Here is a 9087-nt window from a genome sequence, read left to right on the forward strand (position 1 = left end):
TACAAAACAAACTTGCACAAAAGGTTATTAAGCAACCTCTGAATGAGGAGAGAAAACCTTGCATTTGTTTAAAAACTATTTTCCATCAGTAACCTTGAAATCAGACTAATGATCTGAATCAAGACGTACTCTAGAAAATTTTTGATGAGGTCCATTGTGATACTGCTGCTGTCAAGTCTTAGTCTATTTCCAGAGTTAAAGACTGCAAACAAGAAATGATCGAGCTAATTAATTATAAACCTCTACACACGAAGGCATCATCATCAGAGGTCGTTTTTTTCAGGGATGTCCAGCACAGTGTTGGACTGCGTCTCAGAGGTTGCAGTGCTCAGACTGCAGGAAGCTGGAGTTTCTCTGTACGCAGACTCCAGAAGCTGCTCTGCAGGCGCAGCGTTGGACAGCGTGGCGAGGTCAGGGGTGAAACCTCGGGTCGTAACAGGCTGCGGCTGCGCAGGCGAGGCTGTCTGGGCGCTCTGTTGCTTCACCTGAGCGAGCCTCTCGGTCTCGGCGTGCTTTCGGCCTCTCCGTTTCCCCAGGATCTTGACGTAGTTGGCGGGGACGAGTCCCGTGGTCTGACCGTCCACGCTGGCCAGCAGCCATCCACGCACCCGCGGCTGTAGCTCTGAACGTGACGAGGAGGATAGCAAACAGCAAGGATTTTAAACTAACACTGGAAACTTATGCCGTATTAGACAAGCTCTTAATATGTCATAGTAAGAAGTAATAAGAAAAAATGTAAAATAGAAAAACAAAATGACGACATTAAAGTCGTACAAGGATAAATTCTTAATATTTCAACAATAGTCAATATTTTGACATTAAAGCGATTAAAGTCATATTACAAGAATAAAGTGTTAATATTGCAAAATTAGTCATAATACTATGAGGGTAAAGTTATACGAGAATAAATTTGAACTAATATGAGAACAAACTCATAGTACTTCAAGAATAGTCAATATTTTGAGATAAAGTCAATGTTTCATGAATAAAGGCGGAATATTATTAGAATAAAGCTTTAATATTACAAAAATGGTCATAATATTATGAGAGTAAAGTCTATGAATTTACTCTTGGATAAAACTACGAGAATAAAGTAATAATATTTCAAGAATAAAGTCATAATATTTCAAGAATAAAGTCAATATGGGGCGTGCCGTGGTGGCGCAGGGGGTTAGCACGCCCCACGTTTGGAGGCCTTAGTCCTCGACGCGGACGCCGTGGGTTCGACCTTTGCCGCATGTCTTCCCCCCTCTCCTCACCCGCCTTCCTGTCTGCCTACTGTCGCAAAAATATGGGCCACTAGCACCACAAAAACTCTTCGGGGAAAAAAATAAAGAATAAAGTCAATATTTTGAGAATAAAGTAATAAAATTATGACTTTATTTGTATACAAATAAAGTCTTTGTTTGGACTTTTCTCTCGTAATACTATGACTTTATTCTCATACAAGCTTATTCTCTTGATATTAAGACTTTATTTTCATAATATTAAGAGTCTTGTGACTTTGCCCATGTAATATTATTTTACTTTTTATTTTCTTATTGTAGTCCTAATTCTCCGTCACAGAAACTACCAACTGACTACAAGGAAAATATATTTTCTATTTCATCAGCCTGCAGAAATAATATTGTGTTTTATATATTTTGGAGGAGCAGATATTCCTTCAGCATATTACATAAAGATGTTAACGAGTTCTCACCTTTAGGAGCCAGGTTAAGCATGTCCCCGGCCCGCAGAGAAACTTCCTCCTCTGAGGAAGCTGTAAAATCGTATTCTGCTTTGGCAACAACATGGTCATCCTCCCCACTGGCCCAGTTGGTGGCTGAACACAAGCAGAACATCTTCATTAACAAAACAAAAGCACACTTTTAAAAGTATTCATGACACAATCTACAAAAAACACTTCCATGTATTTTAGATCAACACAAAGTAGTACATAATGAAACCGAAGCACCAGACTGAAGATTTTGTCATGCAGTTTTTGGTAGAAAGAGATGAAAGAGAAACAATAAATCATACAAATGGAAATGATTGATTTCCCTTTAATTTATCATGCGATTAATTGATTTATTGTTTATTGGGACAGGCCTACCTGTAACATGATTAAAATGAGGACAAAGTACAAGGTGTGTTGAACACCTTTGAGTTCAACAGTAAGTGGCTCCAAACTATCAATAATCTACAAATATACTTTACTCATGTCAAATCCAAAACTAAACATAAGAGCCACATTTTTTAAACCAAAGATTCACCAGACACAGACACACCTTTAGGAGCCTTTAGGTGTTGTTAGTTTTTTATTGAAAGAAACAGATTTGGAAAAATTTCTTCTGCTTGATTTTGTTTCTTTTTATTTATATGAATTATTGTCATTTTTGTCTTTTAAATACCAAAATTTCCACTTAAATTTATATTTTGGTCTGTCTGATTATGTAAATTATAAATATTAAATGATAATTTGATCAGTACTTGAGTAGACTTTTACCAAATACATTTTTACTCTTACTAGAGTAAATTTTTTGGATACTCTGCACGTCAGCAGTCGCCCCTTCCAGTGGCTTCAGTTCATTTTGTTTTCTTTGACTAAGAACAATTCTCTACACCAAGCATTGTGAGGCTGAATATCTTTAAATTTAGAGATAAATCAGATGCAAGCCTTACCACTTTCTTCAGAACCGGCAGTGGAGCTCAGCAGCTTCCAGATGAGATAGGGTCCACCAAGAACTACAGCGAAGAAGAGGAAGATCGGCCAGGACTTCACGCTCTGTTCCTCGGCTGCCACTCCAAACGCTCTGGACGAAGCTGTAGCCAGGGCGTCGGTCGTGCTGTCGGCCCACAAGTCCTCCACGTCTGCGTCCGTCCCTCTCCCCAGCAGCCGCTTCAGCCGTCGGTAGAGGTAGCGCAACGTTCGCACCAAAGCGAACGCCGACAGAACCCTTGTGAGGTGAGCGCGCAGCCTCGTTAGGTGGTTGGCTACATCCAGAACAGCGCGAAAGCTGTTGTAGACGGCTGAGAAGGTGGCGTCCAGCATCATGCTGACTGAAGCGAAGGCCTGGACGATGCTTTCAATCGACTGGAAGGCGCCACGGCTGCTCTCCTCTGCCTGTTGCACGAACCGGCTGGGGGCGACTTCTTCTGCGTGAGGAAAGCGGCTGTAGCCTCCCAGGCCGTAGCCGCCACCGCCGCCATAGCTATAGGGGTTGTAGCCGGAGTAGCCGTTGTAGATGGAGCTCCCGTAGGGACTGTAGGCGGAGGTGAAAGAGCTGTAGGATGGACGGTAGGACTGCTGCATGGGGCGGGGAGGTACTGGAGGGGCCATTCTGGTCAAAACAGGAGGGCCTGCCGGCGTGGAGGGCCCCACAGCTGCCGGTCCAAAGTCTGCAGATCTGTTCAGTGAGAAAAGAAGCAAACATGCAATAATTTAGACAGCTGAGGTGTAAAGAAGGAGCTTTCTGGGAAAAGGGTTCAAAGAGATAGCTAAACTAAGATCTATTTGTTACAATAATGGCTGAAATGATTAATCAGATTTATCAAATTATTCAGATTAACTGTCATTAACTGATTATTGAAGTAATTATCAAGTAATTTAGAATTTGATTGTTAACTGGCGCATGCTAGAGCTGCACTGGGTTGTACAGAGTTTTCATTTAACTACGTACTTAAAGAGTACGTAGCCTTTTTGTACAACATTAGAAAAAAAATTTAAAGAGGCAAATAAATAAATAATTCGGCTTCTTTTTAAATAAGAAAATAAACATTTTATTGTCTAAAGCAAAATAACACAGCAGTCTTTTAGTGAATTTGAACTGGGAAAAGCTAAAACTATCCCATTTGAGGAGTTTTGCATAAAACATTTTTACAAAAGATGTTTTTATCTTAAATGTATAAATATATATACATATATTTTACAGTTCTGGTTTATTTGCTCCACTGAATATGTAGATTTTTAAGCAAATGGGCTTTCTTTGTCTCTATATACTAAATTAATTGGTTGATGATTAAATTGGTTGATGATTATTTGAATAATCGATTAATTTCATTAATCGTTTCAGCCCTAATGAATAGACTTAAAAAAGGCAATTTACTTGAAGTACAACATACTCAGAGCAGTAATTAAGCCAAACATGTACACAAATATATACATTTGCATTTAAGATAAGAAAAACAAACTTTTATCTGCAAATATGTTTTTTCCAGTGGCAAAGTTTTAGCTTCAACTTATTTAAATTGTGTAAAAAAACAAAATCTTCTATTAAACACATTTTGCTATCCAAAAGATTCCACGTCATTGGCTATTAAATAAACATTATAATACACTGCGCCCTCCGTTATACAACAGCTTTTAGGACAATCTTTAGCCCAGTTAAATACTCAACATAAAAACTGAAACTTGAACACCTTACTGTTGCGATGATATTTAATTATAAAACCCCCAAAAACAGTAAAATTCAGCCGTAAGACTATAAAGTAAATAGCAGGCCGCAGGCAGGAGAAGAGTTATTCATTTTAATTAATTTGTTGCTGTTTACTAATTAATCTAAAACATGCAACTGATGAATTACGCACTGTTAAACTCATCGTGTCAAATTATTCTGCAAAAACGCTGCTAAAAATTTAGATCACAGGTTTAGCAACTTTACCATCAACTAGCTCACAACATCAGCAAATGCTACTTTAAGCTAGCAGCAAAGACCGACAAAATAAACCAAATAAATCCTTGTTTACCTGTAATTTAAAGGTGTGCTAATAGCTCCTGGAATCCGCCTTTCCCAAGGCTTTGGGGGAGGATGTGAATTCATCGTAAAATATTAAACAAACAACTTTGAAAAACACACACATCGAAGTATATGCCCAGTCCGCTGACCCGTTTTTTAGATGCTCCCTTCCAGTACACCTCGTAATTTTCATAATTCCAAAAATAAACTTTATATTTCCACGACGTGTGTTCACAAAATGTCCTAATACGCCTGTAAAGGACATTGAATAAATTCATTATGATAAATTTGTTACATATTTGTATTATTTGCTATTAAATTATTTAGGAATTATTGTTACACCCGAAAAGTCTCACTGTCACCAAACATACCTCACAGTCAGACCAAAATAATAGATAGACGATTGTTGTGTTTGAGTTCTTTTAGTTTAACCTTGGGGGAAAACAACCGTAAAAAATTTACTCAAGTAAGAGCAACACTACTTCCACATATTTTCTCAAGCAAAAATAAAAAGTAGCCATAGAAGAAATTACTCAAGAGTAAAAAAGTATTTTGTAGAATTAGTTACTCTAATTTAATATCTGATTAAACATATAAAATCGTTAGGCAAACAATATAAAAAGTATGTTGCAGTAAAACTACTACTAAAAGTTAATTTCTTTCCCCCAAAAGGTTACTAAAGTAAAAGAAAATAACTGGTTACTATCTACCATCCATACTAACGAAACATACCGCCTGTGCGATTAGTAGAGCCTGCTCCCATGTTACGTTCTTTTTAAAATAGTGGCCACCAGAGGGTGCTGTAGCACATCAAAAAAATGAGTCATCAACGTACATAAAAAGTACCAACAGAAGTTGTAGAGGGAATTTCCCTCACTTTGCAAATCATATTAACTCAACAACAAAAATAAATAAATAAATAAATTATTAATAATAACAATAACAATAATAATAATTCAGTCATTATTATTACACTGACTTGTTCCAAGTCTCTTTACATATATGTTGGAATTTAAGACAGTAATATGTATTTAAAATAATGAAGCTGGGAAAATTTGACAGCTACACTTCGGATTACTCTATTTTGTACTCTTGTAAATGTGTTTTGGGATCATAAAAAGGTACATACAGTCAGTCAGCTAACACAAAAATGTATTTAGAGATAATTTGTAAAAGCCAACCCATCAGAAGTTTTTTTAAAATACTTATTGTTATTTTTATACATACACAGTGCTGATGTGGATGGTTGATTGATGCTTAATTGCTTAATTGACTATTGAGAGAAGGGGCAGACTATACAAAAATGTTTTTCTCCCAAGTACTTTTTATTCAAATCTTTTGTTTATGTCAACATCTGACCATTTTAAACTGTAAATGAATTAAACAAATAAACAAACAAATTAGATAAAAATGTGCTTATTTTATGGCTAAATTAAAGACAACTTTCTTTGTTTGTTTGCTTGTTTTTTCTTTCTTTCTTTCTTTCTTCATTTCTCTCTCTCTCTTTCTTTCTTCATTTCTTCATTTATTTAATTGAAATTATAATTCAAAAATACTTTATTGATCCAAAAGGGAAAATAATTTTTGTTGTAATTCATTAATTCAAATTGTTCAAAGAGTTATTGTAGATAGTGATGGTTGTTGGCAAAAAAAGATCTCCTGTAGCAGTTTGTATTACAGTGAATTTGAAGAAGCCTCTGACTGAAAACATTCTGTTTTCCCAAGACAGTCTCATGGAGAGGATGGCCGATGATTTTCAATTTTCTTTTACAAACAAAATAGATTTCAGGACAAAAAAAAATCCCATCAAACTTTTACAAAAGAGAATGAACACATGTTTCTGATTGGAATATTGAAAATGAATGGAAATAATTGAGACAAAATGACATAAAAACATACTAAAAACAGCTTAAACTATCATTATCATTTTGTTTTGAAAATTTAACTCTAAAACACATGAAGACAATTTCAAAAACTATCACTTTCAACAGTTGATTATGTCACTACAGCCTTCTTTATGTCTGAAAAAACAGATAAGTAATGCTGCTTTTAATACCACTGAGATCAGATATGTAAATAATGTTCTCACTAACGTCAGTAAACATGCAGGGGGCTGCTGGTGGCTGACATGTGTGAGAGGGAGGCTGCTCTTCATGCTAGCTACAGCGGGGGCGTTCGCTGTGGTTTCAGGAGGGAGTCCTGTGATGTCAAGTGTTGTTGTGGGGCGTAGGAGGGTGTGTGTGCAGAGCTGTCACTCTAGATTCTCCAGAGCTAGCATGACAGCGTTTGCCTGTGTCATCCCCCGGTGTAGGTGCACAAAGCTGCTGCTGTTGTTAGTTTGCGGCCTGACGGTGTCAGGGATCCCGAGCCACAGGTGGGAATCTGAAGTGTCACCCTCCTGCTGACGCCGACTGTGGGCAGATGCTTGAGCTGGTGTCTCGTCCTCCTGGTATTTGGGGGTTTCTAACCTTTCGTACTGTTACAAGATAAGATCAGGGGTCAGAAAATAGTGAACGATCAGCAGCTCTGCAGAGGAGAGATGCAAATTATAAAGGATTTATAAATTCTTAATGTCATTAAAAAGTTTTTTTGTTTGCTGTCTTTTTTATAATTCTGGCCATTGCTTTCCTACGTAATCCCACAAAACAGCCGAAACACTGAGCTCCTTTAAATCCAGCCTAAAGGCCGCCTGTTTAGAGTTGCTTCCAACTCATTATCACTGGAACTTTGATCAACATATTTGATCCGTATTGATGATTTTGATTATGACACTTAACAAAATGTGTAATGTTTGTTCTTGGTTACTCTGTTGGTGACTGCATGATGTGTTTATGACTTCTTTTTTTGTGTGTTTCCCAGCTTCCATCAACTGAGAAATGCAGATTTTGTGGCAGATGTTGTTTAGTGGTTCAGTAAATCCAACAATCCTTTTTCAACAAATCCACTGCAAAAGTATTTTCAGTCTGATTTTTACTGCAAATATCTCAGTTCACTTGAAATAAGACAAAACTAACTTACAAGTAACTTTTCAGCGAGATACAGGATCTTGTTTTCAGTAAATAATTCCTTAATATTAATGATAAAGTGCTTGTTCCATTATCAGATTGTTTAACTTATAACAAAACATTTTCCGCCTGTTATAAATGAAATAATCTGACAATGGAACTAGAACTTTTTCATCAACATAAAGAAATTATTGACTTAAAACAAGTTTATATTTCTTGCTGAAAGATTAATTGTAAGTTAGTTTTGTCTAATTACAAATGTAGTAAGAAATAGTAGTAAGACCAGAAATATTTGGTAAAACTTTGTGTTTTTGCAATGTCGTTTTTATGTTGGCAAAGACAAAGTCCCACTTAGAGTCAAAACATTATCAGGTCTTTTTATAAGGTTTAAGTGAATGTAAGAGTCTTGAGTCTGTCTGACCACTCTGGTAAGACAACAATTTGTTATTTCCAAGGTTGGTGAGATATTTTCATTTGCAGACAATGATTAACTCAGTCTTACACTTCAAGAAAGACGGACACTTCTGGGGAAGTCACACGCCCACCATGTATATTCCTCTGTTTGCACAACCAGAATGAATTATAACCAGGAAGGATTGTAAACTGAATTCAAGAATCCCAGAGTTTTTTCCCAAGGTCCTCAATCTGTCACATCTCTTTCTATTCTTGAGGTCAGATAATGCTCGTCAATTTGCCCAGGCTGGTGATTTCACCCCAACTTGGCAAACCTTGTGTTGTGCTGAAGTTCCAGTGTTCCTGCTGTGCTTTTGACGGGCAGCACGCAGGACAGGCCTGAGAGTGATATGGGTGCTTTTTACTCTCTAGTTCCCCCTTTCTCTTTGTGTGTGTGTGAGCGCTCTGCACAGGCCAGACAGTTAGATGGAAGCATTTACAAAAGTGGAACTACTGAGAGAAAAATGTTGCTGGAAGATACAGAGCTTCCATGTGTGAACTCTGACTTGGGTGCATAGAGACCACTCCAGCCTGCAATGTCAGTAAAAACAAACAGCAGCCAAGGTAATTGAACAAGGCTCTAACAGAGATTGCAAAATAGTAATTAACAAAACAAGAAAAGTGGAAAAATGTCTGGACTACAAAGAAAATAACAGAAAAGTAAGAACCCATCACAATACCAAGACAAAAAATTTCAGGGGCCTTAAAGAGGAAACTGGTGCTGCCTATTGGAAATAAAACAAATCCAAACAATTTGAAGTCCATCTTTGTACGATGAGAAACATTTTATACAAGTGTGAAACTTGTAAAGAAAGCCTCTACTATTTAACTGCACAAGGTTGGTTTGCAACAGACAAATGAGACCAAAGTAGATATGTTTGTCTGTGAAATACAGCATTATGGTTGGAGAAAAC

The 9087-nt window shown here is 37.0% G+C and overlaps 1 protein-coding gene across 1 annotated transcript; it reads right to left on the reverse strand.

Annotated features, from left to right (window-relative positions):
- Nucleotides 1-67: 67 nt before the first annotated feature.
- On the reverse strand, nt 68-5029 carry pex13 (peroxisomal biogenesis factor 13). The gene is made up of 4 exons (XM_028005919.1): nt 4726-5029; nt 2662-3386; nt 1700-1822; nt 68-622 (listed from the first exon to the last, which is right to left on the reverse strand). The coding sequence occupies exons 1-4, from the start codon at nt 4797-4799 to the stop codon at nt 264-266; spliced, it is 1281 nt and encodes a 426-aa protein (XP_027861720.1). The 5' UTR covers nt 4800-5029; the 3' UTR covers nt 68-263.
- Nucleotides 5030-9087: the final 4058 nt, after the last annotated feature.

Source organism: Xiphophorus couchianus, chromosome 22 (assembly GCF_001444195.1).
Source record: "Xiphophorus couchianus chromosome 22, X_couchianus-1.0, whole genome shotgun sequence".
Taxonomy (NCBI): domain Eukaryota; kingdom Metazoa; phylum Chordata; class Actinopteri; order Cyprinodontiformes; family Poeciliidae; genus Xiphophorus; species Xiphophorus couchianus.

What these genes read in the sequence shown, in the direction of transcription:
- pex13 (XM_028005919.1), bottom strand. Translation starts at nt 4,799, where the DNA reads ATGAATTCACATCCTCCCCCAAAGCCTTGGGAAAGGCGGATTCCAGGA. An exon ending in TGCCGGTTCTGAAGAAAGTG is followed by an intron (nt 1,823 to 2,661) that starts GTAAGGCTTGCA and finishes GCTTGTGTTCAG; the next exon opens with CCACCAACTGGGCCAGTGGG. An exon ending in GCTTAACCTGGCTCCTAAAG is followed by an intron (nt 623 to 1,699) that starts GTGAGAACTCGT and finishes CGTCACGTTCAG; the next exon opens with AGCTACAGCCGCGGGTGCGT.